The sequence below is a fragment of the Fusarium graminearum genome, chromosome 1 (genome assembly GCF_000240135.3).
Source record: "Fusarium graminearum PH-1 chromosome 1, whole genome shotgun sequence".
Taxonomy (NCBI): Eukaryota; Fungi; Ascomycota; class Sordariomycetes; order Hypocreales; family Nectriaceae; genus Fusarium; species Fusarium graminearum.
In genome coordinates this window covers 11,308,313-11,325,110 of record NC_026474.1, presented here as the reverse complement: position 1 = coordinate 11,325,110, position 16,798 = coordinate 11,308,313, and the positions used below count along the sequence as shown (strand labels likewise).

Here is a 16,798-nt window from a genome sequence, read left to right as displayed (position 1 = left end):
TTGTTGATATCCCATTTACCCAAGAATAAGCGAAATCTTCTTCAGGTCCAACTTCTCCCATTCCTCAGCTATGACCTCTCCGCTTGCAAGTCGGTATGCAATGCCGTCCTTCCACTCTATCCAAAGTACGGAGTACAAGTCTTCCGTAGTTTGTGGTAAATCAACTGCAACAAAGTTTTCTTTGGGTTTGGTGTACCTTTTCAGTTTACATATCGCCACCAGATCTACCTGTAAACCGGCCTCTGTTCCATCCCCTTCCTCTGGAAATCGCATCCACGAGTCTTTGTTTACCAAGCCCAATCTACCAATCATCTCCCCAGACTGACCACAGATGTTAGCTCTAAGAATTAAGTTTGGACTATCGCCCCGATAGCATGGCAGTGTGGTTTGAAACGTCTCACAGAATAAATATTGCGTCTGATCTGGCATGGATGGAGGTGTTGATGCATTTATCTCGTGAATGGGAAACGGGTAATACCACTCCAGCGGTTTGCCCAACCATTTTTGAAAAGATTCATGTTGGAAGACATATTTTTCACATCCATCAGGATGGGCACGGGGAGATGATGTTTCTCGACGCGACCACCCAGGAGGCATAGGCTTGGCGAAATCTTTGAAACCATCTCTTTTTTCATACCAAGTCGATCTGATTCTTCGTCGTAGATCCGGGGGGTCTGACGGGGAGTTACTGGTGTACCATTCCGTGATAGGAAATGCTTCTTCAATGGGGTTGGACCATACCCGAATCGCCGTCTGTTCGCGATAAAAGACATAACCTTGCCAGCCTATCCAAGACCACGAAGGCAAACTAGAGAATGCGAATTGTTTCTCAGTAGGCCTGTCTGAGGAAACCCGACGCTGCATATCCATGCCCCACCAGCCCAGGCTATGCTCAAAGAACATTTCTGGTATTCCATACAGAAACCCTCCCTCGAAAGATCGACTCAGAACTGATAGTAGACCTGAAATGGCGGGCAGTGCATCCTCTTGGAAGGTTAAGAATCTTTGGTTGTAATCCATTGCATATTGCGTGAGACAAAAGTCAGCTGGGAACCCAGCCGTCAGGAGGTCGAATTGATATCTGAAAATATGATCGATTTCAGTATACAGGGTGACCTCCTCATGCCAGGTAGTGCATGCACACATCCAGTGCAGCTCGTGATCGAGCAATACGATCTTTCTGCTCGAAAACGAATATTCTTGAAATGTCCAACCTCTATTATGATAGTAATTGGATCTAACTCGACCCATACTATTAATATCCGTATTTCGAACAAGGATTGTCTCATCTCCGAAGGGGATAGCCTCTTGCTGAATCCCTCGAGGGTTGGACATACCCTTGAGCCCAGGTATACCAGACTGGGAATCACCATCTACGGCGATAATAGTTACAACAGCATTTGTATAGATGGTTCCCATTGTTGCCAGCTGTTCAGACGCAGCCTCCGGGTCGTGGTGAGTAACACAGAGTGCATCAGCCCACAAGTATCGCTCATCGATTGTTGAAGTCAGATACATAGCGTGACGAATGATTGGCGAGATATAAGCTGAGAAAGTTGTGTTTGCCAGGGCAAAGGGTTCTTGTAACATCGCAAAGTCCTCCGATGTAATCTCTGGGTGAGTATGGCTACCGTAAGTGTAACTTAGTGCCATATAGCTGCTGCATTCATCACCAGAGACGATGCATTGATTCTGCACATCCACTAACCAAGCTGGTCGAGCAGGCGAAACTTTGAGAAGATTTTGACATTTTGCACCGTGAAAAGAAAGGCACTTGTGCTTCCATCCTTTAACAGCTTCGACATCAGCCCAGTGAGGGTCCAGTATGCGTCCGTTACCGGGGTGTTTGGGAACGTCGGGTTTGTTCAACAACAGCAACTTCCACCCTTGGCCAGATTTCGATATAGAGGCAAGAAGTGATACCTCCCTATGGAACCCGCCCCGTTTGTAGAGTCCAAGATCACCAATGTTGTAACGCTCTTCATCGATGCCTTTAGATCGGATATAGGCAATGAATTTTTGCACAAGGATTTTATGATTGGGGCAGGTAGTCGAAAGGGCTTCTTCGTAGAATCCAAGACTGACTTCTGGTGCGGAATCAGGGTGTGCAAATTGGTACCAAATGGCTTTGCACGTTGAACAATTGGCTGTCCATTTTGGATAATCTCTTGCGGGATCAAAAGTTGGTTGAATTGCATCCATGATATGTCGGTGACAAAGCGGGAATAAATTGTGCAAGTATGATTATATACCGTTACTGGGCTGTTCTCCTATTTCATGGCCACGTGATTGATGGCAAACTTTGATGAACGGATTCGAAGTTATTTATCTTCAAGGTAATTTGTGCGGTATTTAAACAAGCGGCTGAGGCCGAGTCGGTCTACACCGCTTTTGCCGTTATATCTATGTACAGGTAAGCTGAGAAAAGTTGGTCTTCGGATGTAAGACGGTAAAACTGGAACGAAACCTTATTCACAGATGTAATCGTGGACCATTGCACCAAAGTACCAAAACTCAGAGGTACATAGATTAAGTCCACTTACCAACAACAGAACATTAGCTGACTGAGAGGATGTAAAGGCTAGATGTAGTCCAAGTGGGCCATCACTACAAGCTGAGTTGATAGAAAGCAACTTGCACTATAGTATAAATGATAAAAGAGCACAGGCCGAAGTCTCCTACTAAACAAACATATTTAAATGAAATAATCAATACTAATTCTAAGACTAGACTAATACAATAAATTCTGAAAGCAAGACAAAGACAAAGGAAAGAAGTGGCAGACTACACAATGCCGACCGTTCTACTACCCATTATGAACCATCTATATGCTCTAAGACCTCCTGATACCGTACTGTGAGGAGCATCCATCTTGGATAACTCGCCACCTCATATGATTCAAGACTCCGCCTTCTTAGTAGCCTTAGTCCTAAGCTTCATCATAAGATACACAAGCCCATATATACCAATCACAAACACAACAACAATTCCTGCATTCCTCCATCCGTAGTATTCCTCCTTGAGGTTCAGCGATCGAAGATAATCCGCCCCCGAGGTGTATTGACAAACTTGACAGGAGGCGGTCGCATCTGGATTGAGAAGGTTTGTAGCCTTACCCATACCACCCTGGTAATCGGAGAGGTACTCGGCGCAGGTCATGTTGGAAGGAGGGTCGAAGACGGCGAGTTCGTTGGGCTTGCAGTGGACAGGCTTGTCCCAAGTTGTAAACACGAGGAGTGAACTCATGAGGTAGTTGAAGGGATCGATGAAGTACATCCTGTGATATTCGAGTTAGTAAAACATGTCTTGATAGCTTGACATAGTCTACCACTCACCAGTAGCGCCAGAATGGGACAATCTGACTATAAGGTACCATGACACCGCAAAACGAGACAAGAGTGGTGATGACAAGAGGATTGACGAGCGATGCAAAGACGGCGTTGGGGGTGTATGCAGCGATCATTTGACCGATGCCAGTATACAACCCTTCGTACATGACCTGGAGACTTGTTAGTCATGTCAAATAGTTGGTATGGAGGCAACTTACCACAACAAAGAAAACACTACCCGCATGTCCACTACCAGTAGGAAGTCCGGCAGTGAAATACCAACAAACATAATACAACAGCGCACAAACAAGCAGGTACGGAATCTCCGATACAATCAGACCAGTAACAAACGGCGCCCAGTGATACATCTTGCTCTTCTTCTCCCTTGCCTCATAAATATCCCTTCTGTCAATAAACAGAGGTTGCAACTGTGAAATAATACCCGGAGCGATGAAGATAAAGTTGAAAACTGTAAAAAGATTCTGCTGAAGATCTGTAAGACTGTCACCGATCTGCCAGAACGTAAAACCATTGAGTAACGCTAGACTGATGTGCATGGCGAATTTGTTGTCGATGTACTCTGTGTTTCGGAAGAGAGAGACGTTCATTCGGTGCGTTACCAGTTTGACCTGTGTCCACATTGAAGCTGCGAATTCGTTGCCGTCGTCTTTGGTACTCGATGGTTGAGATGCAGCCACTTCGATCATGTGGTCCAGATCCTTGATGAGTGGATAGTGTTCCGGAGACTGAAGCCAACCTGATTCCATCTGTGTCCTTGTACGGTCCATCTCCACCCGACACCACATCGATCATGTGTTCAGCGGGATTGGCTTCAGATGGACATGGTGCTCCATGACGGCCAAAGTATTCCTTCACAGTAGCAGCGTTGTCGCCAATGTCGCCAAAATACACAGTCTTTCCACCTTTTGCAAGGAGCAACAAGGTGTCAAACTGAGCAAACAACTGTGCCGATGGCTGATGAATAGTCACCAAAACAGCCTGCCCAGCGGCTGAAAGCTTGCGAAGAAACCTCACTGTATTGTAAGCAGCCTGTCCATCGAGTCCAGATGTTGGTTCGTCAAGAAAGATAAGTATGCTGGGTTTCGCGACCAGTTCAACAGCAATTGTAAGACGTTTTCGTTGTTCAATTGACAGACCATTTCCAGGTCGGCCAACAAGCGTATGTTCGAGGTCATTTAACTCCAAGAGATCAACTATAGTATCAACATAGCGCAACTTTTCTTCAGTGGGCACATCGCGAGACTGTCGTAGCAAAGCAGAAAATTCGAGGGCTTCGCGAACAGTTGCCAGAGGCTCGTGGATATCCAATTGTTCGACATACCCAGCTGATCGTTGAAAGGAGACAGGGATAGGTCGCCCGTCGACTAAAACCGATCCATGGATTGATCCCTCTGTTTTTCGTTGCGCGAGGACATCGAGGAGTGTGGTTTTACCTGCACCAGAAGAACCCATCAAGGCACCAAGCATACCAGGTTTCACGTAGCCTTGCACATCATCAAGGAGAACGCGGTCACCGTCTGAGGTTTTGACGGTGTATGTCAAATTCTTCCAAGTAAAGACACTCTTGTTGCGCATGAGGTTTGGGTCGACCTCACCATCTGAAGCTCCAGATCCATTCTCAGCGCGACTCTTCTCAGTTGAGGCTTCGCTGTCATTGGAGGGAAGAAGATGCTTGGACTTGTGTTGTTGTTCGCGAGGAATGAGGAGATTTCGACTACCTTCGCCGACTTGCTTCCATCGAGACGTGAAGAATATAGTGAGACCAACGAACAGAATCCACCATGCAACATTGATGCCAAAGTTACGCCAGATATGGCTGTGATCGAATGACATGTGCGAGAGGTACGCATCGCCCGTAACAAATGCTGCACCGGGTTCAGCACCTCCTACACCAGAGCATGCCTGACCTCCATTCCCGTCAACATATCCCGGGCCGTTGGGGATGAGATACGGACCAACACAAGGAATCTCCTGATCATGAAACTCATTTCCAAGAAGAGCTTCAAACCCATAGGCCATTGGGTTGATCCAGAAGATCCAAGATAGCCAGGGATGCATCTCGGTCTTGATGATCATGTAACCCATGTATACAAACAACGCAACAATGGAAAGACCAGAGACCTTTGTAGCAGCATCAAAAGTCGGAAACGCAGCGCCGATGAAGCGGAAGAATGCCGTCATGGTCAAAGCAGTGATGTAGTTGGTGGCGAGATATGTAAAGAAGGCACCGGCTGTACTCTTGAGACCAACGAGGAAGTAAAGAACCAAACCGAACTGAATAACTTGGAAAGCCAAAATGGGCAAATCCGCAATGACTTGCGCAATGCAGACAGCGGCAGGATCATAGAGCGCAAAGGCTCGATGTTTCGCAAGGATAGGTCTTCCAGTGAACGAATCCGTAACTTCCGACAACGCCAACAGGGCATTGTACAGAATGGAGAAGAACAAAGCACCGCCTTTGAGGAAAAGACCAGCTGAGTTATCAGGCGCAGAGTAGAACAAGGATCCACCGAGGAAAGCCTGGATCAGAGTCGCGCCCTGCTTCATAAAGAGTGTTGACTTATCACCCCACATGATTTGATACTGTCTCGTGACAGCTGCTTGGACTTGCATAGCCAGGTTCGCCGTGGTGGGGGAGTTGGCGGGTACAAACTTGTGCTTCTCGCGTGTCACCATCTCTTTAAAGATGGCAGTGTATTGAACTGCTTCGTTGCTGGTGGGGTATGCCTGACACTCCTCAACCATCCTCGCTTTGATGACCGACCGATCGTAAGAAGCGCGGACAGCATCTGCATCACGGGGAAAGGTATTCTCATACCCAGGCGCAACACGCCTTTCGGTTGGAACAGTAACACCCGTCAAAAAGTCTCCTCTGTTCGATCCTGAGTCTCTGACAAACCCAAGATCCTCCATGAACGGAACAGCATCTCTCTGCGGGCCATAAAAGATCTGCTTCCCTTCATCAAGAACAAGGACTTTATCAAAATGCTCATAGATTCCATTTCCAGCCTGATACAGCGTCACAATCGTCGTAAGACCGAGAATGTCAGTCATGGCTCGTATGGCTCTGACCCATTCCAATGCAGTGCTGGCGTCAAGACCGCGCGTAGAGTTATCCCAGCAAAACACACTGGCCCGCGTAGTAAGACACTCGACGATGGACACACGCTTGCGCTCGCCGCCGGAAACGCCTCTGATGAAAGCATCGCCTACTTTTGTGTGGGCTGTGTGGGAGATGTTGACGGATCGCATGAGAAAGTCTTTGTAGAATTGGGCGTATTCTTCCTTGGTGTTGATGCCGGGGGGTAAATGGAAGGGAACTTTCATTCTCGCGGCGAAATCGATAGTTGCTTCAACTGTCAAGCTTGGGAAGAAGATCTCTTCTTCAGTGTTCATAACAATTTGTCCTTGATAAGCCTTGGCTTCGCTTGGAGACATGTTTCCAAAATGCACATCGCCCGTGACCTCTGTGTAACCCCGGCGATTATTGGCGAGAACGTTCAAGAGTGTAGTACATCCACTACCAGGCCGTCCAAGAACAAGCAACATCTCACCGGGCTTGACACAACCGTGCGAACCGTCGATAATGGTCTTCATAGGAGCGTCTTTGGCAGCCGAATGAAAAGGGTAGAATTGGGAAACGACGTTTTCGTTGAAGGCTGCATCGCTACCCACGCCTTTAACGGTGAGGTTTTGCCATGTAACGCCCAATTTACGGGGCTTTTGACCAATTTCTTCGTCACGGTCGCGCATGTTTTGTAGTTCGGGGGCAAGATGCCATTGTGTTGTTGTAGTGGTTTTTTCGATACCGGGTTTGTCGAGAAGTTCAGGGGGAGGTTGTTCGGTGGAAGATGAATTGATGCTCATTATTACGATTGATAATTGAATAAATGAAATAGCGGTAATTAGAGAGTTTTAAAAGTAAATAGAGTCTCAAAGAGTGATAATTAATAGCGACCGAACAAGATCCAAGAGGAACAATGACTTTAATTTACTCCAGCACAAAACGCCATCACCCTCTCTAATCAAAGCGTCATAGCCCTGACTTACTACGATGCTGATCAATCATTCTATTTTCTTTATCTGATTCCGGAGGGTTTCAAAGTTATTTAATTAAAACTGTGTGTTATCAAGAGCGAAGAGTCCGTCTCCTTCATGGCAGCCTCAGAGCTAAACCGCTTGGGGTCAGACAAACGAGTCCGAAGCTGAAATGCGAGGTGGTCGGGCAGCCAATGTAATCATGGCAGACTAACAAACGGAGGTGTTATTAAAAGTGGATGATGTCAAGTGCCGTAGCTCGGAGTAAATACTAATCAACAATTTCCAAAACGGACTAGTCAAAACCTTCCGCGGAGGGTTTCTTATAAGAAGCATTCCCGGACCGAGTCATCGAACTTGTGTCCTGTCCTTATCCGAGATCCTGCATCCACTTTAATTGTGCGTTCATCTACCGATACTCACCATCTTGACAATGGGCGCCCATCCTTCCCAGCGACGGTTCTCCTGCGATGTCTGCAGGAAGAGCAAATCACGATGTCAACGGATAAAACCCACCGATGAGAAATGTGCGAAATGCACAATGCTGGGAACTCAGTGTTCTATTGGGCAGCAGAGAGTACCAGGGCGACCGCGACGAAAGCAGCCTGCTAAAAGTTCGATCCCGACCAGTCAGAATCCGTCTGTCAATGCATCAACCCTACCGATATCTCCGCCTTTGGTACGGCCGAACACTTTTTTTAACGATGAATGGGGTCTATGGGATAGGGCTGAATTGCTCTATCCTATACTTTCCCCTCCTGAGAAGCCCAGTACGACGACAAAAGATGTGACTGCGACACCATGCGGATTCATTGACGTCTTTCATCAATCAGATACCTCATGGGTTACAAGCGACGATACAGAATTCTCAGATACTCCATTGTATGCCAACATGGATACAGTTTGGGACATCTACAGAACCACCACATCTCCAACAATGCCATTGGCAATTAATGATAGCTTCTCGTTGAGCAATTGCTTAACTACGAACCACCCACGAAACACCGAGCCGAAGGATATAATGACCGATCTATCCACAATAAACCTTGGCCTATACACTCGTCTCGAAGCTATAAAGAAGAATGGAAAGACCCTCAATTTTGACATGATGATTTCTCAGTGCGGTCCATTGTTTATCGACAATATTACCCTGTTGGATTATATTATCAAAGTTGCTCAAGAGTTTTTCTTCCTCTTGACCAATCTTTACGACGAACGACACTGCCCTAGTATACTACACAATGTACAACCCATGGAGGTACTCTGTCCATGTCATCTGTCGTTGCGATTTCTAAACGAGCCAAGGGTACTATTCCAAGTCTCATTACCCCTGCCTACCGTCATTGCAGAACCACTACCTGCCCCGGTTGCGTTGATAATCGCAAGTGTTTTTATCCAACTCATCACTATCTACGAACTTATTCTTAACAATGTCGCAACAGTAGTCGAAAGACTTACTATCTATCCTATGGAATACGTTCCTGTTCTCATAGTCTGTGGAAGGAAACTAGAAAGACCTTGCACTCAAGGCATGATCTTTTGTGAAGTTACAGTGAGCTTGATTGAGAACATCGAGCGTGTCTTGGGTGTTGCGAGGAAGGAAGTCGGTCTGTTATCGCAAAGGCAGGTTGAGGTTTTGAGGGACGAACTCGACGAAAGATGTAATGTTATTCCCGGTCATAATGTGATGACACCTACCATGTTACGAAAGCTCTATGGAAAGGTTGCAAATATACTGAGAAATATTGGATAGTGTGATATCATAATATATTTCGGCGTTATCATTGGCCTCTTTACTTGCAGAGCGTTTCGTCTTTAACCCGTTAGAAATTAAACGAAGTCATGTTCAACTATGTCGCTAGCGTCCAAGAGGAGACAAACACTTAAAATCATTATGTCGAAAAAGGAGACATACAGTGTCGTTGCTGCTACTGCTGGGGATAAAGTAGCAGGTGGCTTTGGATTTTTAGCATAGTTCTCTGTCGAAGTGAAGCTACCCTACACATGATATTTCCAACCAAACGAACCTCCGATTGCGATGAGGACACATGATTTTGACGAGGGGGCCTGATAGGGGAAAATGATATGCTATCGATAGCACGGACCGCTCGCTTAGAAAGACGATTTATTTTTAACCTTAACAGACATCTGTCCAATCATGCCACTTCTCAATTCCTCTCTCTCAGAGACCATTAGATCTTTTGCAACTAAAACTGAAACCTTTAGGCTATTTATTTTTTACAACCCAAGACTTAGGAGGTCAACATGTCTGCTACCCAGTAAGGATCCAGCTACATGGACTAGAAAGGGTGATCCAGTGCATGTTTCGGCATAGGCATGATACTAATGTCATGCGTGCCGGGCGGAAGAGTTACATTTTGATTCGTAGGAGTCAGCAAATTGACCAACCACATTGTTAGCAAAATGCAGGCCAGTCGAAGCCCGGGATACGAGATGTGCGAAATCCCAAGCTTCTTGAGATAAGCGAACGAAGGTTCATTGAGGTCATCGTCTTCTGTTTCCCTCAATAGTAACTCGATGATGTACGCTGTCGCAGACCGTGCAATGTAACATGTCCAAAGGAAGATGGGCACCACAATAAGTAGAGATCTCCATCGATCGCCCAGGATTGTACTATCACCAAAGAGACCGTCAATGGAAAGCACACCTTCCCTGTCAGCGGCTAGTAGAATATGTGATTGGAGAATAGATGACTCTAGCGAGTGGCGACCTAACCACGCCATCGCCTTGGAGTGGTAGTTTCGATTGTATACTGAGATGTTGCGCAACGCAACATACCCCAGGATTGGAATGGAGGACAAGTAAGGATGAAGAGAGTCATAAGAACTCTGGCTCAATGTTGAGCCCTTGATAAAATAGTAGCATGTAGCAAACACGCCAGCTAGACCAAGCATCAAGCGCAGACTCAAGATGATTTGAGTGCCACCCATCTGGCTAACAATGGCCGTGACCATACCGATATAGACAATGAACATATCGAGCGTGGCGTAGCGTATCCACTGATCTGCGCTCCACTGGATGTTGAAGATGATCTCAAACAGGTTGAAGATCCACCTTGGAAGTGGAGTCACGAACATCGCAAACACTAAAACACCGGAGATGCACACTTTGGCCACTACCATTTGTGTATCGCTGTTGCACTGTTTTCCATTGCCATAGTCGCATATATGACCAGGAACCAGAATGAAGCAAGCGGTGCAGAGTAATAGAACATATAATCCATGTTCATAGAATACGCCAAAGCACAGCTGAAAGCATTCAACCGTAGTAGAGTAGTTACTACACGCTTCAACGAGAAGTCGCTGGTTGTGATGAAATAGACGGCATGACCGTAACCGGTCTGGAACATGTAGGCGGCGATGCAAAGGCGGAAGAGAATATAGAGAGAAATAGGACCTTGATCAGCTCCGGTCCATTGGTAGATGAGGACGAAGCATTGCATCCACCCCTTCCATTCTTCTGTCTGTGTGCGAGAAAGGAATGGCTCATCTTGCTGGTAGTTCTCTTCTAGCTCTGGGTTCTCTGGAAGTAACTTTTCGGATGTCTCGTCTTCTGTTGAAGGTAGGTGCTGATGGGACTTTGGTCGCGTACGCCGAATTGTGACAAGCAAAGGAAGAAGGCAGGCAGCACAGAGAATTGCAAAGCCGTCAACCTCCCAAAGCTTGCTACTCTTTGCCATCATCTGTGTACGATCAGAAAAGTAACACATGAGCAAGACTAGAACAAAAGATCCTATTCGCATGTTGAGTAAGGACCATGCCTCCTTTGCTGACGTAAGATCTAGGATCTCGCATACAACACATGCAGACAGGTAGACAATACCGACAACAGCGATAATGATCCGGTATTGGGTGACGCCATAGTCGGTACAGCAAGTCCCGCCATGGGGAGATCGTCTCATGCGATCAAGTTTAGCATTGCATCTCAGATTGAGGACAATGTTGGCCCTGGTCTCGGCAACCTGGTCAATGACGTGGGCTGCTTTGGAGAGAGGATCAATCCATGTTTTGTTCTGACCAATAGTGACGCCAACGATAGACCATAAGACAGGGATTCGCCTTTCATCTTCTGTATCGCGAAGCCAGTTCTGAATGTCGATGACCTCCGAAGCTCGTCTCGCACTGCTTATGATTGATTTGGGAACGTCGCCTTGATAGCAAGGTCCTGAAGGAGGTCCGTAAAAGATCTGATTACCAATGCCGTCACGTGAATCCATAGGAGCAGTGAATGGGTCTTGATCTGGTGTATTGTCGTTGATAAACTTGGACAGCTGATTTATTCGGGCCTTGTATTCGTCGAAACGTGTGTCCCATGGAACATGTCTCGTGGCGTTTCCTTTATGATTCGTGAACCAAAGACCACCCGCCACATAGAGTATAGCAGGTCCTTCTTGATCGTCGATAGTGGGTGGGTTCATCTTATCGTCGGCGTACAAATCGAGATTTGTAACAAAGCCTCCTTTCTCCTGGAGCGGATCACCGTGGCTCTCAAGGAAAACGTTGGAGATTCGCTGGATCATCTGGCCATGGTAGGTCAAGTTGACACTGTCGCGTAGATAAGGGAATACCGTGCCGTTTTTATCGTGGTAAAACTGTTCCCTGTTGATCTATAGATGGTTTGCGTTAGTAATTGAGAGGGTATCACGTCCGGCTCTTACGTACCAAACGGGCGAAAGCGTAGGCGACATGTCGGGATGTCGAGTCGCCTACGACGACTATACGTCGGCCTTCGGTGCATTGACGAATACCTTTTGAGTCATAATCGTGAAAGATACATCCATCCGGTTGCCACTGACGAAAAGGATATCGATGTCCTTCCTCGTCCGGTGGATCAATCCAGCGGCCGGTTTGTTGAACAGCACGACAGCGGTAAGGGTCGTCGCCTGGGAATAAGGTCTTGAGGGAAACGAAAATGACAAAGAGGATAGCGAAAACAGTGGAAATTATCCTTGATAATGGCAACTCCATCTCTCTTTGCTGGGACTTGCGGTTGTAAAATGATACCGGTTGTGATGAAATAACCAAGAACTGCACATGGAAGCCAATGATGATTGTGTACTGTTGAATAAGAAATACGAAAACAGACAGTCTACATTTATGAGACCGGCAATTGACTTTAGCTTGGCGACTTTGTTAGTTGTCAGGGGACTACCGTTTACTACCCGATGTTGGGAAAAGCTGCATCTAAGTATGCGGAATAAAAACTCTAAATAGCGGATAAAAACGCGGGATACCTAAATTCCATAGACGGTCAATGATTTCCGGCGATTGCTGACCCTAAATATCTCTTGAAGGGCGAATGTCTCAGCCTCCCTTGGAACCCTACGATAATGTCCCGCCACCGCGTTGTATGACATGATAGTGACCAGTCTGGCACGCGTCAACTGTTAAAGTTGCTGAGACATGTGTGAGTCTAGAGGAGCTTGGTGGCGTGGCACATCATAGCTGAGACAGACGCCAAGTGACAAACAACGGGTTATATCACAAGGTGTAGGCAAGGGATGAGATGAATATTATCCGCTGTGTCTTGACCACAAACGGGTACCCGAACCAGATTACAACGGTATTGATACCGATTGAATATGTGTTGCTTCCGCATATCAGCTGAGACATCAGCCCTCAACAATGCCAATCTCTTGATTCGGCTTTCTCGCGGAATCGGCTTTCATTTTCTCAATAGCCTACATGGCATTCTTGGCTATGTCAGAGATGTACATTGTGTATCTGGCAACGTGTCCTTGGGTAGAGGTGAAAAATCTTCCACTGTTTTTTACAGTGTTGGGTTTGGCCAGACATGATGGTTCATGACCTGATGACGCTACAAAAGCAGACACTGGCATGTTTAAACTTGAAGAAAACAACGATCAAGACCGGATCTGACCATATGAAGCTAATAGACGAATAAATAGTAGATCAAATATTTTGTGTCAATATTGACTTGCTATGTATTCATTCTACTTTAATTAAAAAGGACAATGACTGTAGCTGAATGTCGCGGCTTGTTTCTGAGACTATGAATGACATGAGATTGCACTAACTTCATTTGTCGTACTAGAAGTTGGAGGCATGGAATACTTGACTGGGCCAAGAAGGTCCCCTGGTCTCGTATCTTGGGGCTGTGCACAAGTGTTATCTTCTTCAGTTTGCTGCACTGGGCCAACACTGCTGCAGGGTACTTTAACCATCTCAACCCTACATCATCAACCAATGACCCAGCTACCAAGCAAGCATCAAACTCAATATTGTATACTTATTTAGAATAATGTTGAAATTATGGTAACTCGCTTCAAACATGCATGCAATCCATGTCAGTAACCACTAGTTGCCCAAATGGTGATAGTGTTGGCCCTTGATTGGACACTCTGTCGCCGTTGATGGCTTGGGCGGCTCGCGTGCCTGGACAACGTTTCATGTTTAACTTTATACGAAGTCGTGTCCAATCAAGATACTTGTTGTTCCTCAACAGGACTAGTGGAGTTGTAGCCGCTGTAGATACGCGCCCCAGGCGCTTAGCGATGTCAAAGCGTTGAGCAATTTACCCTACATTTCCAAGAAATTCATTGCAGATAGTGTACTGCCAAGAGAGTTAGGGTAAGATAGCTTATATACCAAGCTAATATGACTTCTTGACAGTGTCGGCTAATTTCCCACTAGTTACTGTTAGCAACATATCGATCCAATCATTCTCAAGTGGCTTGCATTAGCTACACGTTATCCATGACGAATTGTTTCAAGTTCAACGAGCGTCTAGCTATGGACTCGACTGAAAACCATCTTGGGGATATAAAGACGCCATTGTCTGATGAAAACATGCAGAATCATATATTCATCGCTATCTTTTCTTCTGTTGCTTTTACTCATCTCCATACCGCTCTTTTATTAAGTCTCTGCCTCTATCTAGTGTGATCCTCACTACCAAGAACTACGTCCTCGAAGCCTTTACCCACCTCTCCCACCATGTCAGACCCTCTCAATTACACCATTGGTTGGATTACCGCTCTCAAAGCCGAATATGTCGCTGCACAAGTCTTCCTGGACGAAAAACACCCTGAACCCAGATGCACATCGCCAGGCGATGTCAACCATTACACCCTCGGCCGAATAGGCGAGCATAACGTGGTCATCACCGTTCTTCCTGCAGGCCAGTATGGGTTGACCAGCGCTGCCATGGTCACAGCAGACATGCGCCATAGTTTCCCCAACATCAACTCGTGTTTGTTAGTTGGCATTGCAGGTGGCGCTCCCAATGGCAAAAACGATATTCGTCTAGGAGATGTTGTCGTGAGCACACCGGGAAACAATCACGGTGGTGTCTTTCAATATGACTTTGGTCGGTCAATCCAACAACAAGACTTTCAACACACTCAACACTTAAACCAACCACCCATGGTCTTTCAAGAAGCTGCCAAACGACTCAGAACTCAGCACAACGCCAAAGGGAATCAACTTCACAATGCAGTCCTCGCCACTCTGGATAAATATCCAAGGCTACAAAAGCAATACGGACGTCCCAGTACTCCCGACCAACTCTACCTTCCTGACATCATTCACTCAGAAACAGATGACTCTATCTGTCTTCAAGACTGCGGAAGTGACCCTTCAAGTCTCGTTGATCGAGCACAACGGGCTAGGTGCGAGTTTGAGCCGACCGTCCACTATGGACTCATTGCTTCAGGCAATACCCTTTGCAGGGACGCATTATTGAGAGATAGAATCTCTGAACAGCGAGATATCCTCTGTTTTGAAATGGAAGCAGCTGGTATCATGAACATCCTACCCTGCATGGTTGTTCGTGGGATTTGTGACTACTCCGATTCTCATAAGAACAAGGATTGGCAGGGTTATGCTGCCATGATAGCCGCAGCATATGCAAAGGAACTGTTGAAGAATGTCCCACAGGGCAGTACGGGATATAGTAGAGTCATGGGTCGTGATTAAAATCGGGTTTCTACTCTGGACATGTTATTGTTGTATAACGTTGTGCTTTGGGTGTATTTTGTATGATCGTTTTGAACTGGAGTCTTGATTATTAAGTTATGTATTAATCAATATTGTTTTTGTTTATAACGGTACCATATTTCGTTTTCTTGGTTTTAATCATCTTGAAATTTCTATCTTGACGCATTACATTAGTTAAGTTGTTGTCAAACATCGACGTGATGATGGAGCCCTGATGACGTCAACCATCACCGGAGGCCTTTTTATCATACCCTCCATGAAAAGTCTTAATCCAACATCTTTATCCCAACTCACTATTCCCACGCTGTCAAAAAATATTCCAAAACAGTAGATATGGTGATCCAATACCAAGGGACGCATATCCCCATCTCATTCGCATCATGCAGCATCCCCATGAAGATCAAAGCAAGTCTGCCCGACAAACTCAAATCGATCCGAAATGCCGGCTTTGACGGAATTGAGCTGTCCATGCCCGACATCATCAGCTATGGAGAACTCCTTAACGGGTCGTCACCCGCGGAAGATGACTACGATACCCTCGCCGATGTCGCGAAGAAGATTAAGTCATTGACCGATGAATTGGGGTTGAAAATCATGATGCTGCAGCCTTTTGCCAATTTCGAGGGCTGGAACAAAGTCACGCATGGTAAACAGAGACAGAAAGCTTTTGATAAAGCAAAGGGATGGATCAAAGTTATGGAGGCTGCTGGCATCACTCTCCTCCAGGTAATTCGCGCGCACACCACTCCATCTTTACCTGTACTAACGTTTTCGCAGGTCGGTTCATCAGATTCCGAAGGCATCTCTTCCTCCTTCGATGATCTAGCCTCCGATCTTGCAGAACTAGCAGACCTCTTAGCCGAAAAGAACTTCAGCATCGCCTACGAAAATTGGTGCTGGGCCACCCACGCCCCAACATGGAAGACAGTCTGGCAAATTGTCCAAAAGGCCGACAGACCCAACATTGGTCTCTGCCTCGATACCTTCCAAACAGCCGGCTACGAATGGGGAGATCCCACTACTAATGACGGTCTCACTTCAGCAAGCAGCTCCGACGAACGCCAGAATCGATGGGAGATGAGTCTTCAAGAACTTGCTGCTACTGTTCCAGCAGAGAAGATCTACCTCCTCCAGATCTCGGACGCGTACAAGATGGATCCTCCAATTAAGAATGTCAAGGATGAGCAAGGAAGCAGACCCCGTGCGAGGTGGAGTCATGATTACAGGCCGCTGCCGTGTGATGGCGGATATTTGCCGGTACAAGACATGATGGCTTCTGTGCTGAAGACTGGGTTCAGGAGCTGGCTGAGCGTTGAGGTCTTTGATGGGCTTGAGGGGGAAAATACGGATATGAATGACTACACTAAGATGGCGTTTGAGTCGGTCAATAAGTTGATTGACTTTAGTGGGTGATGCAAGCTATCACACCAC

The 16,798-nt window shown here is 46.3% G+C and overlaps 6 protein-coding genes across 6 annotated transcripts; 3 read left to right on the top strand and 3 right to left on the bottom strand.

Annotated features, from left to right (window-relative positions):
- Positions 1-15: 15 nt before the first annotated feature.
- FGSG_10578 (uncharacterized protein) lies at positions 16-2,202 on the bottom strand (the record flags this gene model as incomplete). The annotated part of the gene is made up of 2 exons (XM_011321275.1): positions 16-1,214; positions 1,338-2,202. The coding sequence occupies 2 exons, from the start codon at positions 2,200-2,202 to the stop codon at positions 16-18; spliced, it is 2,064 nt and encodes a 687-aa protein (XP_011319577.1).
- A 696-nt stretch (positions 2,203-2,898) lies between these two features.
- Positions 2,899-7,217, bottom strand: FGSG_10577 (uncharacterized protein; the record flags this gene model as incomplete). The annotated part of the gene is made up of 3 exons (XM_011321274.1): positions 2,899-3,277; positions 3,336-3,499; positions 3,548-7,217. One exon carries the CDS (start codon positions 7,215-7,217, stop codon positions 3,834-3,836), a length of 3,384 nt encoding a protein of 1,127 aa, XP_011319576.1. The 3' UTR covers positions 2,899-3,277; positions 3,336-3,499; positions 3,548-3,833.
- A 712-nt stretch (positions 7,218-7,929) lies between these two features.
- FGSG_10576 (uncharacterized protein) lies at positions 7,930-9,141 on the top strand (the record flags this gene model as incomplete). Its single annotated transcript, XM_011321273.1, has 1 exon — positions 7,930-9,141. The coding sequence occupies one exon, from the start codon at positions 7,930-7,932 to the stop codon at positions 9,139-9,141; it is 1,212 nt and encodes a 403-aa protein (XP_011319575.1).
- Positions 9,142-10,226: 1,085 nt separating this feature from the next.
- On the bottom strand, positions 10,227-12,765 carry FGSG_10575 (uncharacterized protein; the record flags this gene model as incomplete). The annotated part of the gene is made up of 6 exons (XM_011321272.1): positions 10,227-10,255; positions 10,366-10,549; positions 10,690-11,091; positions 11,206-12,015; positions 12,071-12,466; positions 12,685-12,765. The coding sequence occupies 6 exons, from the start codon at positions 12,763-12,765 to the stop codon at positions 10,227-10,229; spliced, it is 1,902 nt and encodes a 633-aa protein (XP_011319574.1).
- A 1,600-nt stretch (positions 12,766-14,365) lies between these two features.
- Positions 14,366-15,346, top strand: FGSG_13788 (uncharacterized protein; the record flags this gene model as incomplete). The annotated part of the gene is made up of 1 exon (XM_011321271.1): positions 14,366-15,346. The coding sequence occupies one exon, from the start codon at positions 14,366-14,368 to the stop codon at positions 15,344-15,346; it is 981 nt and encodes a 326-aa protein (XP_011319573.1).
- Positions 15,347-15,760: 414 nt separating this feature from the next.
- On the top strand, positions 15,761-16,780 carry FGSG_13787 (uncharacterized protein; the record flags this gene model as incomplete). The annotated part of the gene is made up of 1 exon (XM_011321270.1): positions 15,761-16,780. The coding sequence occupies one exon, from the start codon at positions 15,761-15,763 to the stop codon at positions 16,778-16,780; it is 1,020 nt and encodes a 339-aa protein (XP_011319572.1).
- Between the last annotated feature and the right edge of the window lie 18 nt (positions 16,781-16,798).